This window comes from Colletotrichum chrysophilum, assembly GCF_026319265.1.
Source record: "Colletotrichum chrysophilum strain AFK26 chromosome Unknown scaffold_205, whole genome shotgun sequence".
Lineage (NCBI taxonomy): Eukaryota > Fungi > Ascomycota > Sordariomycetes > Glomerellales > Glomerellaceae > Colletotrichum > Colletotrichum chrysophilum.
In genome coordinates, this window is record NW_026517492.1 from 19,507 (window position 1) to 43,594 (window position 24,088).

The 24,088-nt window shown below is 50.7% G+C and overlaps 3 protein-coding genes across 3 annotated transcripts; 1 reads left to right on the forward strand and 2 right to left on the reverse strand.

Moving 5' to 3' along the window:
- Positions 1-1,496: 1,496 nt before the first annotated feature.
- Positions 1,497-2,820, forward strand: COL26b_013099 (uncharacterized protein; the record flags this gene model as incomplete). The annotated part of the gene is made up of 2 exons (XM_053185725.1): positions 1,497-2,195; positions 2,254-2,820. The coding sequence occupies 2 exons, from the start codon at positions 1,497-1,499 to the stop codon at positions 2,818-2,820; spliced, it is 1,266 nt and encodes a 421-aa protein (XP_053030330.1).
- Positions 2,821-9,821: 7,001 nt separating this feature from the next.
- On the reverse strand, positions 9,822-11,089 carry COL26b_013100 (uncharacterized protein; the record flags this gene model as incomplete). The annotated part of the gene is made up of 2 exons (XM_053185726.1): positions 9,822-11,050; positions 11,074-11,089. The coding sequence occupies 2 exons, from the start codon at positions 11,087-11,089 to the stop codon at positions 9,822-9,824; spliced, it is 1,245 nt and encodes a 414-aa protein (XP_053030331.1).
- A 1,763-nt stretch (positions 11,090-12,852) lies between these two features.
- On the reverse strand, positions 12,853-13,776 carry COL26b_013101 (uncharacterized protein; the record flags this gene model as incomplete). The annotated part of the gene is made up of 1 exon (XM_053185727.1): positions 12,853-13,776. The coding sequence occupies one exon, from the start codon at positions 13,774-13,776 to the stop codon at positions 12,853-12,855; it is 924 nt and encodes a 307-aa protein (XP_053030332.1).
- Positions 13,777-24,088: the final 10,312 nt, after the last annotated feature.

Sequence of the window (24,088 nt, forward strand, 5' to 3'; positions counted from 1 at the left end):
CCGACGGTTACAGACGGACGAAACACGGGCCGAGATGGCGAGAATTGAGAGCGCGTTGCAGCTCGAGAGCCAAGTACTCGCCAGTCTCGCCGCAGAGCAGAATGCATTAGTGGAGAGACATGCTAGCCGAGATGGCCATCGAAGTCGGACGATGGAGGCCCTGCGTGCTATCGTATATGACATCAGGCAGTGATCGATACTGCACAGTACCAGGCCCGATTTGCTGTTTCTTAAGCTTAGGAGGCATGGGTGTTGACTTCGTGCTGCTTGATTACAAAGTAGGGCAATCTATGCTAGCCAGCTTTATGAGTACATCACGCACGGCCAAAATAAGCAGCTTACTCTCATCAACCACTTCTCTTATACTAATCAATCTCATCTTAACGATAAGCATGGCCTTTTTCTAACTATAATAAGTTTCAGTAAGTGAAGTATTGGATTTATGTATGTATGTTAATAGTAGAGCTTGCTGATTCTTTGTCTTGTGGAGCTGGAGCTGGTGATTACTGCTTCAGCCTGGTCACTAAGCAGGAGGATATCCACAATATAGTATGCAGCTCTTCGTGATATCGTAGCTGCAGTATAGTATAACTCAGCTATGTTCTCTGCATACTGATAGAATAGGTACTCCTTCAGCAGCATTATATCTTATCTTGAACATATTAGATTGTCACTTATTTTATGTCATATGAGTTCTCTACAACATGCTCTTCCAGCTGCCACCTGAGATAATACAGGACATAGTAACGACTGTGCGCCAACCTCTCTCTTAGCTCCTCTCATCTCTCGCAGTATCCTATTACATAGAAAGCAGCACGTGGTAACTCATGAAATGATTAGGTGGATAACGCAAGGGACTGGAAGTCGCTATGCCTAGTGTCGCGCTCCGCATATGGGTTTGTGGCTCCTCTGCTCTTTGCACGTATCGTGCTGCATCACGGTGAGCTGTTCCTCGGTGGAACCAATGCGCGCATCCAGTCGCTGTTCGACATTAAGTCAACGTCATTCCTGCAATATGCGAAACACCTCCGGATCGTGTCTCGGTTTCGACGCTACATCAGTGACTACCGATGCCCGCATTTCGCAAGTCTAGATAGGGACTTCTTGAACGAAGAGGAGAGCCGAGCGGGAACCAGCAGCTTTAGGGAGCCAATGAGCAATATAGGACAGCTCTTGTGTCGCCTGCAAGAAGCACGCCTCGAGAGCTTCAGGTAAGATGATTCTCTCGTCACTACCGCCGACCTTAGGCATTTGGCGAACATTGACGCTGACCGAGGGATGCCTTCACTCTTAGCTGGGAGGTGGGAACCTGCCTTCCTGAAGGTGTCTTCTGGCCTCTGGGGTACCTACCGCAAGCGCAAAACGGTCTCGAGTCCATCAGTCTGATCACAGACGGGTCGTGCGGCATCTCCCTTCGCGCCGGAAACCCGCTCGTCCTAGACGTGTTCCCAAAGTTGAGACGGCTTTCGTGGGTAGGCATCCGTTCGCCGAAAGACATGCAAGGCGTTAAGTGTCTGCTGTTGCGTAACCACAGCATCATTAGTGACTTGGAGCTCGATGCCGTGCGCTACGACGACAGCTGGGCCAGTATTGCCGGGGATGCCGTCGAGTACAACGTTGTCGCAGATATTATGCTGCCGTCTCCGAGCCAGCCGGAGTACCGGCAGATGACTGCCCTGAGGAGGCTTTCGCTTGGCGCGGTGCCGCTGCGTCCCGCCACTGACCGGGTGGCAGCCGTCCTATGCCTGGACCAGCTCCAGTCACTCCGGCTCCGGGCCTGCCCGGGCTGGACGCACCTCTTCCGGTATTGGTTGACGTCGGGACTCAACATCAACCTCGCCCTGCTTGAGATCCAGGTGTCATTAGATATGTTTGCGGGGGCGTTTCCGGAGCGAATGCTGGTCACCTTCTTAGAGCACTTCGAGGGCCTTGAGGAGCTGTACATCTCCATTCCGGGGCTGCTAGACCGCCCTACAGCCCTGTGGCATGCCGCACTGGGCCACCCAAAGCTTAGACGCTTCGTTTACCACGTGCGCATCTTCGATCTCGACCTCGAGTCGATGTATGCGGAACATGATGCCAACCAGCCGCCGCTCCTCGACACGATAGGAGACATCGTCTTAGGCCAAAAGCCTCCGGCCGCCCCGCCTACGAACCTCGAGTGTCTCGGCGTCACCTGCTTCCCCCTATACCTTGTCAGTTGTCCACGCGCTGTATAGGATGGAGAAGAATGCTGATCACAGATTGTCGTAGGAGATGCTCGTTCGGTCGCTGAGGCAGCATACGTCGTTAAAGGTTCTCCACGTCCGACAGTCCGGAAGGGATATCCTACGCTACGACTCCTGGGGCCTCCGTATGGTGGAGGAGGTGGAAGATCTGTGGGCGTATGAGGATCATGACGGAGGGTCAGCGAGTAACCCTTCGACCCTGGCGAGGTCTGTCGTCTTCGGCGTGCCCGGGGAGGACGGCCGTGGACCGCATGGTTACGTAGACATCAGGAGCATCACGGGCCCCTGTCGCCTGCTCCAGCCTGAGTTCCAGCGCTTCGCAGAATGGGCCTTCGGTCCGACGGGCATCCCGTCGCTTGAGATACTTGCCTTTGGAGACTTTTCCTGCCGCGGAAGGTACAGCCACCTCAGCTTTATGCTTTGTCGACAGGAGGGGTTCAGCAAAGACCAGGAGCCGTTTCAACTATACCACGGGAGAGGGAAGCATCAGGAGAGGCTCAAGATGCTGGTTGATGGAGCGGCAGACTTCTTTGAGGCCTGCTCCAACGAGCCTCTCTTGCATGTTGATGACCGTGCCGGATGGGATATCTAGTATGGTGTTTGGACGGTGTGGTGGACACTGCCGTCAGGTGGAATCACTGCCAAGATTCAACTGCGGATGTAGTATGTGTTATAGAGATTAGCGTGGGACTACCCAACTGAAATCACCGAGATGACACAAACAGACGCTCGTATGACTTTTCCGTGATATTGCAGGCACTTCAGGTGCAATTACAATGTTGTAAAAAGAGCCACAGCCGCAACCAGGCTCGGAAACTAACTGGACATATATTGACAGTAGACACCCAGTCAAAACCAAGACTCCGCCACAGTGGGCTGCCTACGGCGCAAGAGATCCCACCAGAGATACAGGTAGCCAAGCCTCTCGACGAGCCTCCCTTTCCATCCCCATCCTTTTGGAATGTAGCGATCGTAGCCGTACCTTTGCTGCGTAGCCGGCAAGAGACCCTGCCTCAGCTGGAGCGGGCTTTTCTCGGGTGGCTTGCCACTGTGCTGGCTGCCGCGTATGTTGCTGTTGTTGTTCAAGGCCACCGACGGCGTGGGTGTGTTTCTACGAGCCAGCTGAAACTTACACAGCCTTGCCTCGGAAGGCGTCTGGGCGGCCTCGCGAACCTTGCGCGGCTTTTTCCACACGGCCTGGGCCTTGTCTCTCTGCTTTTGTATCTTCTTGTTTCTTGTTGATTGGCAGCTAGATGGGCGACGCAGGTTGTATCGATGATGTAGACTTTCGGTTTTCTTAGCCATGTTCTGCGTGATAATTGAATGACTGTTGGTCTCAACTGCAAAAACAGCCAGACGGTTGCTTCAACACGTCGTTAGCGTATCTATAGGTCAGGGGGGCTTCAGGCTGATTACAGCTTATGTTTCGTGCCCATGGTGCGATTGACCGGACGCCGTGGACAGAGCGGCTTATTGTCCTCTGCTGGGTATTTGTCAAGTCGATTACCAGTTCGCGGCATAAGGTTGATCGAGGTCGTGGTATAATCACCACGCTTGCCTTTAGCCCGTGTATATTTCATGAAAACTCCAGGTTAAACTAAGCAGTACATACTGTACACATGTACGCTTATAACCTTTCCACCGGACGTGCTACAGGTACCGTTTACACATGGTTCACAGCACTCTGCTTGAGGTAGTATTAGCTCCTCCGGGCTTATATTGCAAGGCTTCGGAGAACTCGCTCGGCAATACACCCTACGCCCTGTACTTACTAGGATTGAGGAGAACGGAATCACATCCGCAACTATCACTCAGAGTCATAAAATGAGGCTTCGGGTGCCGAATGCTCGTGGCCGCCAGATTCACCGCACTTTGTCTTTGCTGACGGGCTATGTTTGAGATAACTCAAGCAGTGTACGACGATGGAACGACGGAGACACTCGGTGGCCCAGAATTGTGTTGCGACAGCTGCAGTTGGTCCCCGTAGGCTTGTAACTGCATAGTGTAGAACAGGGGATAGTAACAACGAACTTGTCATTACCGAAGCTTTTGGTTTATGCCGTAGTCGGTTTCCTTGACCTGCTCGTAACAAATTGAGTCTCAGCCGCCTGGACTGCTTTCATCAAGGAAATCTCGACCGTTGTAAGCCCTTAAACGGCCTAGCTTGTCCCGACAAGGCTGACGTGTCCAATCAGGGAAACTTTCATCGAGGAACTTGATGCTAAGCTTTTCATAAAAGAGTTCAGTTCAAGACGCAATAAGTGTCTGCGTTAGCCAAAAGGCAACACCGCAACGTGACAATCTGCCTCACTCCACGGGCGTGGCGCTCACATACCACGCGAATACTCAATGTATGTGGAGGGTGATAACGTACAGTACAAAACCCAGCGATAAAGTCCGAATAAATCCCTCTTTCCCGCCATCTTGCAGACTTCAAAGTCGCAGAGAAAATCTAGCCCTATATTTGATCCTGTTCACGCATGGTAGCGACCGCTCTTGCAACAACAGCAGCAGTCGAGACTCATTCACGCTGCCCCTCCGTGGTTATACGTCGTGCCAAAGTCCTGTATTTGTGACGTCCCTCCACCTAGTGTGGAAACCAGCGTCTGGTACAGCAAAGTTACGGTACCAGTGAAGGTTGACAAAATGCTTTGCTGCAGTTTGCTCTCGGCTTGGAGATGGACGACTTGCGCCTGCAGGCTTTGCACTTGGTCGCGCAGATCCCCGATGAGAGCGGAGTGGATTCTCGTTGTGGAGCCGTCATCGTGCATTGTAGCGGGGTCGACCGTAAGGTCCAAGGGGCTTATCCCCGTGGGGTCTTGGGCGTGTTGGGCGTGGTGGCTGTGAGAAGGGGGAGCGTCGCTTTGTAACCCGTCGGGGCCGGCGCGGGGTAGATGGTCCGTTGGAACGGAATTGTACACTTTGCTATCGCGAGGCATATTGCTGTGCAAACAGGGTTCCGGTATAGGAAGGTGGCGTATTTGGTTTTGAAATTGCTAGTTTCGCGTCAGCCTTACGATGTTTGATAGCTCGCAAGCGCCCGCTTCCTCGCAGAGCGGGCGCTTACAAGAGGGTCAAGCAAGAAGCTGCGTACGTATTGCGAGGTCAACCGGAAGAATGACGACAGAAGCGTAAGTGTGGACGTGAGTTTCGAGTTCGATCAATATGTTCATACTTCTCAGTATTAAATGCTACAGTATTTTGGGCGCTCACAAAGTGCGGTCTCATACGGCTGTGCTCAGTCTCTGATCTGGCACAGCTTACTTCCTATACCGAAGCGGCATCCCAACCATCTTACTCTTCATTGAAAATACTGCACTGTATTGTATGTACTCGGAGTGATTAGCAGTGTAGAAGATGACATATAGAGCTTCATTGCACTCGTTTGAGCTTCTGAAGGCAAGGATGTGAGCGAAGGCGAAGATCACGTAGATAATCATAGGAGTCCTAAACAACTAAACGGGCGTACTGTAATTAATTATGTACAGTACAGTATGTATTTACAAAGCTGCCTGGGTCATTCAGGAGTTTTACCGTTGGAAATTGCTAGAAACTCCAAATCACTACCGGACGTAAGCAGGTACCTGTACATATATGCGTGAGTCCTATACGAGGTTAGTAAATCAGCAACCTTCAATGACACTGCTCGTAGGTTACCAACGGTTGAGGCGGAATCAGGATAGTGAGAGCTCCCCGACCAAAACACTACAGTATATTATTCCGCTCTGTAATATCATTTCAGATCGACCGAATACCCAAAAGCATACTGTAGTAAAGAGAGATGCATGAAGCGTGAAACGTAAACAATGCTAGCCCAATCTGTACTGTACGTGCGAAGACGATACAATTTTACAGAGCTGCAAAAACCGCGGCTGAGCTTTGTTACCCACGAATTTATTCCAAGCAGAGGCGAACTGGCTGCAAGCAGGGTCATGCGGCAAATTCGACGCAGATTCGTCTAGTTACTTACGCGCAGCTGCGCGATGCGATTCAAAACTGGACGCAGACATGTAACAGAAGGGGCAATATTCAATTTGACGCACGTCTAATCTCGAGTGAAAAAGAACCCTACGGTATCCTGATGCATGGTTTTAATATACACATGCTTGACGTTTTCAATTACCATAGGGAAATTTGAAGCGGTTTCCCTTTTACTCTACACGCCTCACAATCGGACGGTTTCGGCTTGTTCGCACACATTCTGGCTTTCTTGTGAAGCATATCGTGAAAACCTTTTTCCTCAACCAATTTACTCTGTTCTTCATTCCAACCCACTTGGGCTAACATCGGTCCTTTAACGAAGGATACAGGCGCTAGATGATGCTTTCTGTCCCAAGGAGATCGATGGAGCAAGTCCATCCTACAAATCGTAGATTCAGTTGGTACAGACGATACCTGGCCGGGTAATTGTAGATTATCCAGGTGTTCCCATGAAGCAACATTTGTGCGTTGCACCTCTGGACAACCAAAGCTGAGATAATGAGACCATGCATTTCTTCCATGTCCCGATACGAGTTTCGTCGGCCAGCTGCAGTCTATGCCGCCACTGAGGTTCCCATAATATATTTGCCGAATGCAAAGGGTGAGCTTGTGGTCATGAAAGACGACCTCTTGATACCCAGATAATTTCCAATGTGTATGATGCGTGTGCTTTTTTAGACTTGCCGTAAATGATGCAAAGTTTTCCTGGTCATACCCTAGACAGACTATCGCTAGATACGTTTCCTGGTTAAAGATGGAGTCATTTGACTCAATCAGTTTGGAAAGGTCCGTTCCAATGAGTGTTGGTATGAAACCACTTTGAACCGCATTCTGGAGCCAGCTTTGGTCCCAAAATAGTTGTTTCCAAAGATGATAAGCGTTCTTAACTCGAAGAGGCAGTGTAATTCCCAAGTTGGCACTCGATATAAGAGGATCTTCAGACGAAGTAGCTATGCTTAATAGTTGGTCGTTAATAGATGTCATAACGGTAGCCTCTTCGAGGGAAACATGAACAAATGTAGAAGCAAAACGCGTTTTTGAGGACTCATAAAGATTCTCTTTATATAAAATGATAATCAACGTCCCGTCAATGTCAATATCTTTTCCACCTTCTAACGGTGGATCTAGATAAGATGTTTATTTTTAGTATTACTGTGACGTCTTATTAAGATATTTTAAGCACTTAGCTACATATGATACAGAGGTTCGCAAAACTGGTGTCCGCTTGACAAGTGTGTTCTTTCCATTGAGCACGGGCCTTCGACTTCTGGAACGGCTTAGCGGCATTGCAGGTCGCAGGGGTACCTTAACAGAGACTCTGCTACATCAGTTTACGGGAGCCCGACATGGCTGATGGAACAAATCACTGACAGCTGGCCTTCATGAAAGGAGGTCAGCATGACGCAAGCCAGAACCAGCTGATTGTGTGCGTTGACAGCCAACAGCGTCAGCAATAAGCGGCTTCCTCCAACCTATGCAACGCGTTATGAAGGTATCGTTGTATCAGAGCTGCCATTTCGTCCACGCAGTAAGCAGCTTAGGGTACCAGTCCTACTTCTACTTCGTGCCTCGTTTGGAGCAGCTTTATGCTTCAGGGTATCCGCGGTGACGCCGTTGTGCGTTGAGATCGCATCTCAGTTCATGGCCCCAAAGGCCAAAGGAGGCCCATATCGGCGCACAGCGAGGCGTGACGACGTGCTTTTAACCATTGAGCAGGCCCTCTGTCCTTCAATCCGCCCATGTATCGGTGCTTCTTCCTATTGATTCCAACTAAAGATGCCTAATGCCTCATTGGAGACCGCAAGGCCATCACGTCCCTGGAGATCAACAGTCAGGTTACGAGGCAAGATACCACACGGTATTGGTTCACTTCGAGTATGACGATCGTTCGACACGATCCCTCTTTGCGCAGGAGTCGGTTGGCGGTCAGGTAGGTTGCAACGTCTGCTCGAGATCGTGCTCGTCGAGTCTAACGATGTTGTGTACGGTCGAATCATCACTGATCAAATTGTAACACTAGACTAGAAGCGCGTCGACGGTTCATCTGCAATAATTAGCGAGGAGCTTTCCCCCAACGGGCAGTTTTCGTATTCCTTACCTTCGCCTTCGGAAGAAGTCGGGCGGCCATCTCAAGGACGCCGCAGCCCTGAGTCGATTCAGCTATTTGTTGTAAAGAGATTGCCCAGCATCGACGCTGCGAGCGAGCGGTTTGTTTAGGATGCGTTGTGGTGTGCGGTCGCAAGGGCGTCAATGTCTATGCGTTCAGTAACGAAATGGTGCGTGGCGATTTCAGGGGTTTATGGTGACTCTAGCCGAGCTTTAGCCGAAAAGACCCGACTCAACGTGTCCTTTCGATTCTTGCGTCAACAAACCCATTCTCATCGTCAACAGCGACGCAGTCCATCTATTTCCATCATCAACGATGGCGCCGACTCTTGCGCAATCGCAGCACAACTTGATCCGTGATATGCTGACAGACAGCTGCTTCACTAACGCTGAAATTGCAACAGCCGCGAGATGTAGTGCCCGTGCCGTGCGACGCATCCGTCAAAGGCTAGACTGCTTCGGAGCGACGAGAGCCCCTTCGAACGGCGGCGGCCGCCCTAGAGACATCACCCCGCCCATGCTTAGTGCGTTATTCGAACGACTGATGGGAAAACCGGACACGTACCTGGAAGGGATGGCAGTGTTTCTGTGCGATGAATTTGATACGTTGGTGACAGCGTCTACGATTGGTGGGACTCTGAGAAGGGCTGCGTGGACGAAGAAAACGGCTCGACGCATCGCTCGAGAACGGAACGCAGACTTGCGTGACTACTACCTGCATAAGCTGTAGGCTTATCGGTCGACATCTAGCGCGATAGTTAATATATATAGCGGCGACCTACGCGCCAAACGACCCCCTCTGTCACCTTGACTTCCTCGCCTCGTCGAACAAGCAACAGCTAAGACTGGTCACCTTAGCTTCTGAAGACCTGATCTACTACAGCCTACGACCTACGACCTAGTGCCACGGTACGATCTCTGCGTCAATCCCCAACTTCTGTTAGCAGACCCTACTTTCGGATAGCTGACCGTAACGGAAAGAAGGAAACAAGCAATCTATGAAAGCCCCTACGCTAACTGCCTGTCTAAATATCAATCTAAACAGACATGTAGAAACTCTTGTCAGGCTGCCCCAGCTCATTCGATACAGCAATTGTTTCACCTCGAGCAACCTGACTTATGCTGAACTAGAGGTATGAATAAGGTCGGCAAGGATATTCTTTACCAGGGGATCGCACATTCATTATATAGATGCGGGTTTTTTCCTAAAGCCCTTCTTCTTTCGCGATACTCGTCAATATACACACAATGACCCCTGCCTGTCTAACTGATGCTCGATAATTATGATGCCGACGCATCCTGCCTGAGAATTAGTAAGAGCTTGAGAATAGAAAGTTGATTCTAGGAAGATTCATACAAGGACACTTAAGCGCTATCTTGAACTGCGAGACCAACAAGTGATGAAAAAAAGCAGCCCGAATCTTCATCTGGCTAGTAAGGTGTGTCGAAAGGTACAATGGAAGATTCTAGACACAACAGCATGGGCCTCAAAATAGCTGATAAGAGCTATGCACCATTGTTTCTGTCTTTGCCAACATCTGCGCCCTTGTCGAGAAGTATCTTGACGATATTTTCGTGGCCTCCTTCTGATGCAGCATAAAGAGCGTTGCCATAGCGGCCACCTTGAGCGTTGACATCTGCGCCCTTGTCGAGAAGTATCTGGACGATATTGTTGTGGCCTCTTGAAGATGCAATATAAAGAGCGTTGCCATAGTGGTCACCTTGAGCGTTGACATCTGCGCCCTTGTCGAGAAGTATCTTGACGATATTTTCGTGGCCTCCTTCTGATGCAGCTTGAAGGGCGTTGCCATAGCGGCGACCTTGAGCGTTGACATCTGCGCCCTTGTCGAGAAGCATCTGGACGATGTTGTTGTAGCCTCCCTGTGATGCAGCCTGAAGAGCGTTGCCATAGACGCCACCTTGCGCGTTGACATCTGCGCCCTTATCGAGAAGCATCCGGACAATGTTGTTGTGGCCTCCCTGTGATGCAGCCTGAAGAGCGTTGCCATAGGCGCCACCTTGAGCGTTGACATCTGCGCCCTTATCGAGAAGCATCCGGACGATGTTGTTGTGGCCTCCCTGTGATGCAGCATAAAGAACGTTGCCATAGTCGCCACCTTGCGCGTTGACATCTGCGCCCTTGTCGAGAAGCATCTGGACGATGTTGTTGTGGCCTCCCTGTGATGCAGCATAAAGAGCGTTGCCATGGCGGCCACCTTGAGCGTTGACATCTGCGCCCTTGTCGAGAAGTATCTGGACGATGTTGTTGTGGCCTCTTGAAGATGCAGCCTGAAGAGCGTTGCCATAGCGGCCACCTTGAGCGTTGACATCTGCGCCGTTGTCGAGAAGTATCTTGACGATATTTTCGTGGCCTCCTTGTGATGCAGCTTGAAGAGCGTTGCCATAGCGGCCACCTTGAGCGTTGACATCTGCGCCCTTGTCGAGAAGCATCTGGACGAGGTTGTTGTGGCCTCCTTCTGATGCAGCCTGAAGAGCGTTGCCATAGGCGCCACCTTGCGCGTTGACATCGGCGCCCTTGTCGAGAAGCATCCGGACAATGTTGTCGTGGCCTCCTTGTGATGCAGCCTGAAGAGCGTTGCCATAGGCGCCACCTTGCGCGTTGACATCTGCGCCCTTGTCGAGAAGCATCCGGACGATGTTGTCGTGGCCCTCTAAAGAACCCCAAATGAGCGGTGTGCGACCCGCGTTGTCTCTAGAGTTCAAAGCATCGTTGTCTGAGGGAAGTAGTCTCAATAACACTTCGTCATGGCCATTCAGTGCAGCCAGATGCACACTGTTAAGGCCATCTCTCGATTGGTATTGATAGTTTGTTTGCCAAAACATTGAGAACCATGTCTCGAATCGCTGATTTTGCATGTCATACAGCCGCAAGATCTGCTTTTGCAAGCCCTCCTCTGTTGGGTGATTTGCGCCTCGCAAGTGTGAAGACCAGTATATCGCAGAATATCCCAAAAACGGGTTTTGCGTTGTATCGATGCCTGGCTTCCGTCCTTCAACACGGAACCTGCCATCTGGAATATCCCTAAATGACAAATATTGAACACAAATTTGCGTCATTATCGTCTCTGAATCTGGTATGTAGAGGGAGTGCTTCCAACAGCCATCTGTTAAAGAGGCGGGAATATCCTGTGCGACTAGGAATTCCTTCGCTGTCTGGTGTATTAGATAGATGCGGTCGTCGTTGATAAACACAAAAAGCCCGCAAAGCTGCCGTATATGTAGCTTGAGATTGATGGAGTTGAGATCGAGGTCCTCGTGTGCCTGAATAGTTGGTGAATCTGGGGCCAACTGGAACGCCACAGCCATTTCCAAGAGCGTGAGCGGTCGGCGGGCGGCCATAACGATGTGAAGAAGAGTCTGCGCCTCTCTTCGTTGATTGGAGTTAAGGCGGCCTAATATCTTCTCATACGCATCTTCCACCTTGGTTGGAAGAGTGTTGATCGTCTTGATGAACGCATGTATTGGCCACACCGGGCTGTTAGAAACCTCATCCATTACGAGGTGAAGCCAGAGATATGTTCGATGCGGAACTGAGAAGAGCTTTTCTTGCAACACGTTTTGCACTTCCTGACTCATTCCAAGTTTATCCCCGGCTGTGGCTACCTTGTGTCTGATAACAAGGTTGATCTCCTCGCTGATATCAGCATTACTCTCTTCGCCAGCAAGACGAATCGTTTGAGGTTCGGGTATGTCGCGAAACTCAGATTCGATGTCCTGATAAGGTCGACTGGTCACTAGGAACTTGAGTTGAAACTTTCTCGTAGATGTCGGTTGTCGGTTATAAAAGCTTGTTAGAAGCCTGATCGTCCTTCGTCGGTCTTGGAGGCAGCACTCATCTAGAGCGTCTAGAACACAAGTGACATTGACTGCTTCATCATCCGTAGCAGCAGCTACGAGGATACGCCACAGCTCATCCACTTCAGTCTGCAGTTTCTCTCCATTCTTTTCAAAGGCCATCGTAGCGTGACGGATGAGGCGTGGCTGAGAGTTGAAAAGCTGATGAAGAAGGGCACATAAGGCTGTCGCGAGGCTGTTTTGGTCGTCGTTGTCCTTGAAGAAGAAATAGCAAGTTGTATGGTGGTTTGTAGAATGGAGCTCCCTATCGATAAGAGACTTGGCCAAAACAGACTTTCCACAGCCTGGGTCGGCGGAAATCCAAAGGAGATCATCGTGACGGCTCTGCTGCCATGCTTGGTACAGCGGATGCCCCAACACCCATTTGCATGTGTCCGGGACTCGATCAGGGTTGATGTTCTTGAACTGCTCATATGTACTCGTTTTGAATGTTCGATGGCAATCAGCCTGTTTTTGGCTTTCGTATCTGACCTCCTGCTTCTGCGTGTGTGCCGAGATAGCCGTATTTGTATTAGAAACAAGCTTATGAAGGTGGGGATCTGCACGAGGTATTAGTTCCTAAATGTTCCTAAAAGAAAACTTCAATTAGGGAGATAAGCTCAACTAAAGAATTCCATACATAGAAGGAAGAAGTAACCAAAACATTCAGGCTAGGAATTATCTACTTACCAGACACTAACTGCGGTATAGGCTTCTCCTGCAGGACCCTATCCGGCGGTATGACCGACAGAAGCTCCTTCGCAAAAGCGGCCGCTGTTGCAGCTGCGTACTCTTGCCACCGCTTGTTCTTGTGAGAGTCCGCGTAGTCGCAAACACCACGGATGACCAGGCATGGCAAGTCTTGTAGTCCTGCAGCCTCCATCTCAAAACAGAGTACCCCAAGCTCTTTGCTTAACTTATCGCGTGTCTTTCCATGCTTGATTACCTGGTTGCCTGAGGCAATGTTGCCGTAATGAATGACTGGATACGTGTCGTCCCTGTCCTCCCGCTGGATCATTTGTTTGTGATCACACTTATCACAAGTAGAGTCTGGATCGACGTGGTCGTACTCTGCTTGGAAGAGATAATCGTGGGGAGCGCCCTGATGACTGAACTTCTTCTTCATGACTTTTCGGCATTTGCTGATAAGCTCAGACACGAACTGAGGGACTCTGCTCTCTTCGATCATGTGATCGGCCTGGAGACGACCCAGGGCGGCTAAGAGGACCTGAGGTGGTGTGTTCAACGATCCTGTGCGTTGGAACTCTCCCTCCTGCGCCGTCTTCCCCCGATCGTACTGGATGACACCTCCGCTTGTTTCAGCGGGTTGACTAACCACGATGTCTCCCAGCCGAATGTCATGTTTTCGCGACGGTACACCACCGCCGATTCCAACCATCAAGCCGAACCGTATTGACTTGAAGGTCCGCAGCAAGTCCTTCGCGACTGTGGCAGCTGGTGTCGTTCCATAGATGCCTGCAGGTAGGCAGGCGATGACGACATTGTGGCCTTGGACCTGACCCAGGACGTAGCTGTTATGGTCGGCTGGATCCTGCCGGGTCAAATTCGAATGAACCTGGTCAAGCATCCCTTTCGCAGCAGCCATCTCCAACGGAAGGGCACAGACCCAGCCTACACTATAGTCCTCTACTGCAATATAAATATCTTTCTCTGGCCGATCAACATCACGATTTGTGTTTTTTTGGGGTTGGAAGTCGCCGGCACCAGAATCTTTCAATAACATTAGAGAGGACTACTAAGGACTGGCGGCCAAAACTCCAAGGGGAAGGGGTTACCAGGCTCTGAGCTGTGGTCCCGCTTGAGCGGGCCCCTGTTGCTGTCTGCACCGCTCTTATCATTTCCATCGCCTGCCCTTTTGGTATTCGGATCGTCCATCTTTCGTTATTTAGCTACCAACAATCACAGCTTTAAGTTAAATTTTGGCGAGTGATTAACGTAGCAAGTGAGGAGGATTGGAACTCCGACTATTCTGGGCTTATACAGACCACAGATGCATTGATTCTAGAGCCTTATGAGGGGAAGACCTGATACTTGAACGTAAGGTGCTAGATAAGCCCCACGTTAATTGCACAATGCTGATAAATGGTGGCAATGCAGGGCTCGACCCCTCATTGTTTCACTTCGGCCTATCATATTCTGAAGATCATCTTCCCAAGATGTGTTGACGCCTGAGATGCATTTGCCAAGGCCAAAGGCGCAGGCAGCAGCGCTTATCTATCAAATCTGCCTTACTACGTATGCAGGCCAAGGACTCATGAAGCCACCAGAATTTGTCCGGACGTCAACATCGAGGCCTAGTTATCGCCAAGACAGGTCACACAACGTCAATAGTTCCCACAGCCCCAATCTCAAACACCCTCTTCAAGCCTCATTTCCAGCAAGGCACTTGGCCATCATACAGTAGCCATCGATAAATTTGTGCGCTTGAGTCCATCAGCATCTCGCCATCTTCTGTGGGGCCAAGTCTGCCTGCTCTGTCGTCTAGTAAGATCATCGCTGCCACGTGGCTCCAATGGCGCCACTTGACCTGGTCCGCACCAGTTACTGCATTGTCACGCACTCTGCTAACTACATCATCAGCAGCCAGGCCTATTAGTTGGTTCATTCTTAGCAATGGCGTTTTTCGTCGTTCAGGCGGCACAATATCAAATCGATTCATCGTGTCAAGTTTGTCTTTAAAGTCAGGGATATTCCTTTGTCTGTTACTAATCCCGACGAATAGCAGCGCGCGAGTGGTGCAACCCCTTTAATGCTGGATTTAAGGATACTCCAACCGTCCCTTCATGCTTGCCAAGCCAAATCCTGGTTCCCGGTTTCTCGGTGACATGCCGCAACCTTGTGGAAGACGGGGACTATTTGAGAACCATCGTGAGTATCCGCACGCACAGATCAGTAGTCGGCAGTGAAGAAGAACCATACATATCAAGCGATATCGAAAAATATCCTGGAGGTTTTGAACCTAAATATTTCAACCGTTCCATGGTGGGACGATACGGCCCGACCCGAACTAGAGACGATTATGGGCTACTTATTAATTAAGCTTCAGAGGGTGCGCGATCTCACGATGACACACGAAATGCGGGGCAGCTTGGAAGTGTGGAGTGGATGCCGTATCCAGTATAGATGAGCTGAGTCATGGGCTTTCCAGACTAGCTACTTTTGGCAAAGGCCTAGCCGAGGCCATGTGTCGCCTGCCTGACGCGTCATTTCCCACCCGTCCATCTCCCGCACCTCAGCGGCGGCGTCAAAGGTCATCGCCACCATTCGTTCGGGCTACTGCGCGACGATGGTTCGCAATGACTCTCCATTCGATTTTGATTGGGATACCTGGCCTGATCTTGGGTCGTTTGACGGAAGCAGCTCAGCGCCTGCAGTATCGTCTCTAGCAGCAACGCAGCAACTTACTTCTGACAGTAGATTGCCTCTAAAGGCAGTTCTTCACACATCGCCGTGCGCCAATATGGACCTCTTGGTAGCCCAAACCGAGAGTTAGTATCGACACGCAACAGCACCATCGCGGACATCCTGGAGCAGATTGGTGCTCTGGACGAGGCGCGAAGTAGAAGTATTACTGGTGCTATAAGCTGCTTACTGCGTGGACGAAATGGCAGCTCCGATACAACGATACCTTTATAATGCGTTGCATAAGTTGGAGGAAGCCGCTTATTGCTGACGCTGCTGGCTGTAAACGCACACAATCAGCTGCTTTTGGCTTGCGTCATGCTGACTTCCTTTCATGAAGGCCAGCTGTGAGTGATTTGTTCCGTCAGCCATGTCGGGCTCCCGTAAGCTGATGTAGCAGAGTCTCTGTTAAGGTACCCCTGACACCTGCAATGTAGCTAAGCCGTTCCAGGAGTGGAAGGTCCGTGCTCAACGGAAAGAACATAGTTGCCAAACGGACACCAGTTTTGCGAACCTCTGTATCACATGTATGCACAATACTGTACACACTTTTCCAAGAGCTATCAATCTCCACCCACCAGCAGAGGTTGTCAGAGTAGGCCGCTCAAGGCGCGGATTGGCCAGTATGCCCTTGGCAGCGAACGCAGCCCGCTAGCCCCGCGATTGGCCAGCCAGCTCCGAGTCTTCAACGACATGTCGTGGGACGATCGGTCCGCAAATGCTCGTTGTTGCCGTGTTGCATCCTCAACGTCGCGCGGCCTGGTAAACCGAGATGGAATCCTTGAAATTGATTGACGTTTCAATGACCACCCTATTCAGGAGTGACCGAATGGCCCGGAATGGCTGAGCTGAGATTTTCGGAGGCTCTGACCAGACGTTGCAATTGGATTTGTCAGGAGATTACATCGACCTTTTTTTTTGCGTCCAGGTCGCAGTCTGTCAACTGGTAAATGAAGTTAGTGCATCATGGTGGCGGTCGGCTTACTTAAGCTCACGCGCAGTCTCCCGTGCGAGGGCTCATTCACTCCGTTCGCATCTCCCTGTGCCTCCTGATGACTCATTGCCGAGTTGAGGATGAATGGCGGCGATGCAGTCTAGGTAAAACGACGCCAGCGAAGTGGCCGCAGAGCCAATAGAGGCGGAGCTCGAACATAGTCGAACGGGACCCATCGGGAAACAGAAACACATAAGATCACCGATGGCCTCGGCCTGCTTCATTCTGGACACATCCCTCAAGGTAATGGCGCGAATCTAGCCACGCTGCGCTTGTTGGACTAGTATCAGTCATCATACTGAGCTGTAGCGCTGCATATCGGTTCTATTTCAGACACGACGTCGCTCAGCTTGTCTTTGACAAACATAAACATGAATGTAAGTTCACGTTCCTATCTGACGACCAAGGACTGACACATTTGAGTCGTCCCCGTGCACGCAAGATGTCCGTCATCTAGTGCGGCCGAAGCCTACCCCGGCATGCGTGAGATCAAAGACGATTGCGAACATCGCTAAAGGGGCTTTTAGATAATTTTCAATATCGAGAATATATAGAGATAGGTCAAGCTGCACTCGCACTGATGGCAATGGCCAGAAACGGTGGTGAGTGATTCCGCGTGGATACATCTTCTGTACTCAATGCACCTATTCACCAGCTGGCAGGCTCTGAGGCAATCTCCCTCGGTCACCGCCCGACAAGGAGACATGAAACTGGTCATGGCCAGATGTGGGCGTCCTTCTCACCACTCTATCAGGCTCTGCAGATGGAGAATGGCCACAGGGGCGGCCAAGGCTCCCCTGACGTTAAGAATGGGCCAGCTGGTCCGAAACTAGACTATATTTACGTCAAAGACAACTGCTGCTGTTGCCGCCACTGTCCTATAGTAATGCAGCAGTCGAACGGAACTTTCCTGCGTCTTGATCAATTGGAAGGGCATGCAGGGACCAATGGGAAGATCGGACTTGAAGTTGCGCAAGGGGACATAGCTTTCCTGGGGATTACTGGGCATTGCACATGTGTCAAAACGTTCGCGATGACCTCGCATCGTGAGGAGTCCCTTGACGTAGTCAGCGATGATGAGCTATGAGACAGGGCCAATTGTCTGTTCTGTCGGCCGGTGGTAGAATAAATGAGAGAGATCAGGCTGGACTTGACGAAGGATGCGTAGGTTTTTGAAGCCAGAACAATCGTCGTCATTTTCCAACTGTCGAGGTGGTTCGGCTTACAGTTGAAATGGCAATTCAATCAAACATTTCGTAGGAAGAGAATACATGGCTGTTGTGAAGACAAAAGGCGACCCTGACGATACCCTTCATCAATCGCGCATGGATTAATGTTGAACCGGGCGACGCATGACAGATTCGTCTCGTAGCTTGTTAGTAGTGGGATGGCATACTGTTGTTGCGATGCCCTCACTCGAGGCTGCAGCTTCAGCACCTGTTATGAAGGGTTATATGAGCCGCCCGTGATCACAACTATCCGGTACCTGTGCAGATTTTCCAACGGCCTCCTCTCCAGTACGCTTTGTTTTCTGATGTCCTGCATGTAAGGCATACAATCTTCGCGGTGTTGACAATAAAACACCTCGCAACGCAACAAAGCGGTTGACATAATCTCAGATAGACTCGCTGGCAAAGACGTTATTGGCCGTGGTTTTCGAGACAATATCTGCTGATCGGCATTGTTCGTGATTCAGAAGTCTGGTCTACTCTCTGCGACTTTAACACAACCCAGATAACCAGAGCACTGGGTCAAATTACAACAAGTTCACGCCCAACTCTGATTAACCTGCGTATGACTTAAATCGCGAGTACCGCAAAGACTCCATAAAATACTGATTGAAGAGCGCTAACTTGTACTCATGTGTGTGAACAGTGCTTGTCCCCATGTGAAGAACTGCGATCAACATGTTGAATGCGATTTCTCTGCCCTTGCCCCCCAATCCATGCATCAGATTCCAGGATTCCTGCTTCTGCATGGGCCATACTGACTGAGGTTAGAATTGAGTGAACTCTGAGGGTTTAGACAGTACAAACATTGTCATCTTTTATCTCGGCTTTGGACGGGGCGGAGGCTTCGGAACACCCGTGGTGTCGTATGCTCCGCGCTCGTCCTGTTCAACCGTGCTTGAATCCTTAATGATAGACATTGCGTTGTTTTCGTCTCGTTTTCGTCTCGTTCTCGCTGTGGGCGTTGAGTGTTCAAGGTTTTGGCTGGGAACGTATGGCGACCAACTCGCGGTATATATATGTGTAGAACTTACCCCTTTACCCCTTTTTGTTGCCGAAGGCGAAGCCTTCAACGAGCCCTTGCAAGTCCAAAAGAACCTTTGTGGTAAAGATTCATCACACTGATACCAGACACCCCATGCACATTACTGGCCAATCTACTATTGAATGACCTGCACCCCTACTTCGGACTAGGCTTTCTTTCGACAGGCCAGCCTCACCGGCAGCTGTAACTCGCGTAAATGATGAATTGCGCGTGGTTACAATTCAATGCCGGGATCAGGTTGAAATTGAACGATGCGAAGGATGGGTGCAAGCCCACAGTGTTATTTTCTGAGATTAGAGAGCAGTGGAACAAGCATGCTTGCGGTATGTCCGATCATGAGCTGCAAGCAAGATTGGCGGTTGAGACCGATCAAAGTCGAGTAACTTCACGGCTTTCATTTTGTTTCCCATCGCCAAAGTCGTATCTTTGGTTGTTTCCATGTTGGTCTTTGATCCAGGATGAAAGAAAAGTGAAAGCCAGCATATCCTGACTGTTGGATGAATCAGTATGATTCTGATATCCGTCTCAAACGGGCCCTGAAACTGTCGGATCGTCCTCTGTTTTCGTATTCCAGTCCAAAGTCACAACTCCTTCTTCAACCTTGATGGATTTGTAAGCCGCGACGACTTCATTGAAGAATGCCTCGCATCCTTCCTTCGTGAAGAATTGCCCAGATTCGCTCTTCGTTCAATGATTGTCGATAGCTCGCTCATTCTTTCTTCGATGAGTGACGAGTCGGGGTTGGCCTGCAGATGTTTTGATGCGACAGAAACCACGTTCCCCACCACTCCGAGGACGGTGTACCTGAACCCGAGCAGTTCGTCTGGAGCTCGGGTGGGCAAAGGTATTTGTTGGGCCATACAACGCGAATCACCACGATTTATCAGTCGAATACTTCCAGCCCAAGCCCAGCCTTTATCCAAAGAAGACCTCATCGTTCCTTTCGATTGCATTCGCACCAGATGGCTTTAGTGCCATAACCCGGAGATAGAGACAAAGAACAGCACGGCAGCCCTGGTCGTGCATGGCTGGTTAAAAGCTGATGCCGTCTTTCATGAAAGCAGAACTGGCTTTCAAAAGACACTAATGAGACAACAGCGAATTAGTACATAACCCATGCTTCAACGAGCTGTAGCCGGCCACCAGGAGTGGACGTCGGGGATCAAGGCTTCGTGTTCTGAGAACTGAGAAGACTGTTCGATAGGCACTTTGACGTCATCAAACAAAAGCGTTGAACTTCATTGCTTCGTCACAGGATGGCTTAGATGAGAACTTGCTGGGACTGTATGTATGGGTAGGCATTGAACTGAAATCTCGTTAGATAGAACTCTCAGACCTGCAGGGAAGTGACTGTATGCTGTGATATCGAACACTCTGGACTTGATTGAAGGGTGTAATTAGGTTTGACGGTCATACTTTTCAAAGACATTGCATTCCGTCATTTTTTCAGATGAGAAGAGCCTAAGATGCGCCAAGAGCAATTTGGTAGGCTCGGATGGCGAACGACAATCAACACATCTTTAGAAGTGCAGTACAAAATAGTCTGGATTTCAAGCGTATCATTACGCTATCTCCGTCTGTCTGAACATGATCTAGTCCCCAATCAATCTCAACGAGTGTACCGGCCCATACTGTCTTACTTCGAACTATGTGAATCCGAGTTGAGCAGGAAAATTGTGAGACCCGTCTCAGACGGGCCCTGAAGCGTTGGTTTGTCCTCTGTTTGCGTATTTTCGTCCATGGCCACGACTCCTGCAACCTGAATGTTATTCAATTCCTTGAAAACCTGATTTTGGTATTCCATGCATTCTTCCTCCGTCAAGGACTGCCCAGATTTGTTCTTCTTTTCCACGAGTTTCGATAGCTCATTCATCTGTACTTGGACAGTTGCGGTGTAGAGCAACCAAAATTGCTTTCTTGCCAATGGAATATTCTCTTTGTTGTCATCGTCGAAACGCGCTTGGAACCTTGCGAGTAGTGTTGCAAGACTGCGCTGGAGATTGGATGCGGGATCTGCCATTGTGTTGGAGGGGTGTCGACATGCGGATGGTTGTGGGGAACAATCCTAAAGCAAGAAATTGAGCTGTTGTTGGCCTTGGAACGGTGAAAGTAGGTATGGAAGAGAAGAGAAGGATACCTGCACTTGTAGCCTGGGGATTGACGTATCATTAAATAGAAAATGGTGCGTGTTCGAGATAGGGGTTCGCATGTCGTCGTCACACATGTCGGGCAACAGACCGCGACCACTTGGCAGGGGTGTTCTGAGAAGTCATGGGAGGTATACATTTAGGCCACCTCTAATAAGCCGTGGTCTCGCTAGACGGAGACCTCGCTCTATCGGACAAGCCGGCGCCGTGGCATCAGTGGGAGGGTCATGAGGATGCAATTGTGTCGTTCCGTAGTCAATGACGATTGGCCAAGTGTAAGAAGCCCGCGTGTGGATGTCCCCCCCACCAGCGGCGGAGGCAACACTCTGCTCAGCTTTGTATCCAATCAGATACAACCGCAGGGATCTGGGGATGTGGCACCTACCTTCGTGATGTCTTTGCGGTAAAGCCATGTGCCCCACCGTTCCACCGAGTGATGTACCTGGCTCCGAATCGTTCGTACCCTACCCCGGATGAGCCAGGCAATCAACTCAGGCAGGTGAGTTGGTTGCCAGGCACCTCCGAGACATAGTGGAGCGGGCGTTACCCACCAGGAGCTTATTGGAATGTGGTGCTTTATCGAAACAGGGTGCAGCCAGAGCGGAGCTGGCCACGCGGTACGTCCAGGTCATGGCAGCGAGCGCCCCCCACTCACATGGTTCAAGGGTCACAGTCCACGTCCTTACGGGCACGCCAAAACCCCAGCTTTTGCGGCTGACGCGAGAGTTTCTGCACCGGGTGGCATCCGTATCCTCGGCGGAAGTACCTTGTCACAAAGGGGACACAGGTGAACAGCTTTCAAGCATCTGTGTAAGATTCATGGGCCAAGGGCCCAGCTCAGGAAACACGCGGTATTGACGAGGGGCTGCTACGGTCTCGTCCGCGTCCGCAGGGCTGTGGCTCGTCTAGATAGTATGTCGTATCGAAGCCAATGGGGGTCTTATCTCAGGTGTCTCCAGGACATGGATTCGACGGTTCGAAACGACATCGGAACCCGTGGCTCATCCGAACTAGCCTACCACCGGCGGCTTGGACGGCTTGGACGGCTTGTGTATGAAGAACGCTGTTCCCGGGAGGCTCTTGAAGGTATCGCGGTATTTGTATGTTGATCTACACTGCGAATCGGCACATTACATGACCGCCGCCTCAACGCGTAACAGCCGACCACCTGCGCAAGCGAATTTGTCGTCGGCTGTTATCCCCGCAAGGTAGTGGCGCGGCTGTCAGCTCCTCGAGGCTTGCGGACCCGGCCGGGGAGAGGCCATTAGGGATTGCGCGGGCAGAGCCTGCGGACCGACCACGCACGGCGCATCAAGGGCCGTGACACTGACCGTGCCCCTTGTTAGTTGCGGCCGCACTTGGCATTGGGAGGGAAAGCACCTGCACACTCACTTGTCGGGTCGTGCCAGTAATGGATAATATGAATTCAAGCGAGCCATCTTGCGAGTCTGTCCAAGAGACCTGCTGTTCCTCCCACCAACACCCGAGGCGACGCACTCAGACGATGGAAGAGTCTGCCGGACGAAGCTCTAGAAAGCCGCTCCAACACAAGCTCGCAGCATCCGACGCCGTTACGCACCGCTGCATTCTCGACAGGCTTTCAGCAAGAAGACATCGTTCGTTCAGCTAGGGGATGCAGCTTGAATCTCGCCCGCTGCTAAATCGAATCATTCGGAGAAGGAAAGAGGAACTTCGAGTTTCTTCTACGCTACTACTGTCTGTTGACGACCGTACAGAGGAGCCGCGCTGCACGTCTCGTGTTTAGGATTCAAAACGGGCACGGCCGATTTGGACGCATTTGCCTGTCGTTTCTTTACCTAGCTATACCCGAAAAGATAACTATGACACCAGTGGATAACGAAGTTGATCTGCCAACACTGGCTGGGGCTCGCTGTCATCTGCCTTCAAGCCCTTCTCCCCCGAGTCGATGGAGCCCGAGCTGCTGGCGACCCAATCTTCCACAAGTTCGAGCGCTTTCTCTGGATCTGGATGTTCCAGTAGAAATCCTCTGACTGCCGCCGGAGAAAACATCCCTGCGGGCACCATTCGCGCAAAGTCTTCAGCGAGCTTTCCAATTTCCGCTTCCGATTCGTTGTCCACGAGTAACAAGAACAACTGTCGCAAGCATGCAGCGTCTGCGTTGCCGAATTTGAACATTCGATCGATTCGACCGGGACGAGTTAAGGCCTTGTTGAACTGCGACTCATCGAGGTCGTTCGTCGTCACAATGAGGAGGCGGCCCTCTTGCGCGCCAACGCCGTCGACAAGATTCAGAAGCGCAGAGTATGACCACGATTGATTTTGGACGGACGTACCAGCCACCGGAACGTCTTCCAGCAAGAGAACACATTCTTCGCGAAGGCCTCCGAGTAGGGCTTGTAGGTGAGAGCTGGTGATCTCTTTGGAATCCAGGCTTATCTGGTAGATGGGTAGCCTAAATCGAGTTGCGATTGCTTCGCTCAAGGACGATTTGCCAGTGCCGGGTGGTCCGTAAAATAAGTATCCCCGACGATGACGTTGTGACTTCCTCTGATAACGTGTCTTTTCGTGATCGCTGAAGAAGATCTCGGCGTCTTTGAGAATTTGCGGGTTGACAAAGACTGTGTCTATGGCCCGAGATGTTGAACAAGCCTCGATCCACTCTGCTTTTTTGTCTACGACTCTTGCTTGGTAAACCATCACCTTTCCATCTTCGTTGTGGTACGATCCATAGATTTGCTGAATGAAGTCCTTCAGGAATTGCCCATTTTTACCGCGCATGCTGAACTCGATGCGCTCTACCGTCTGTCCTGGCCCTCCTTGATATGGGAGTCGTTCAAATTGTATCCAGTGACCATCGTGGAAGAAGTGGTGTCTGCCGTAATTGGGGGCAAAAACGACTTGATGCAAGCTAGTATCGGCGTCAGATATCCTCCGTGATGTTGGAAACCAAACTGATTTGTCACTGGTTGCTACCAGGTTGCGACCGCTGTTGAGCCAGACCTGCTCGCTGGCCCACTTCATCACGCTTGGGAAGAATGGATCGGTAATCGGGATTTCGATGACGCGTCCTTTGTAGTTCCATACAATTTTCAAAAGAT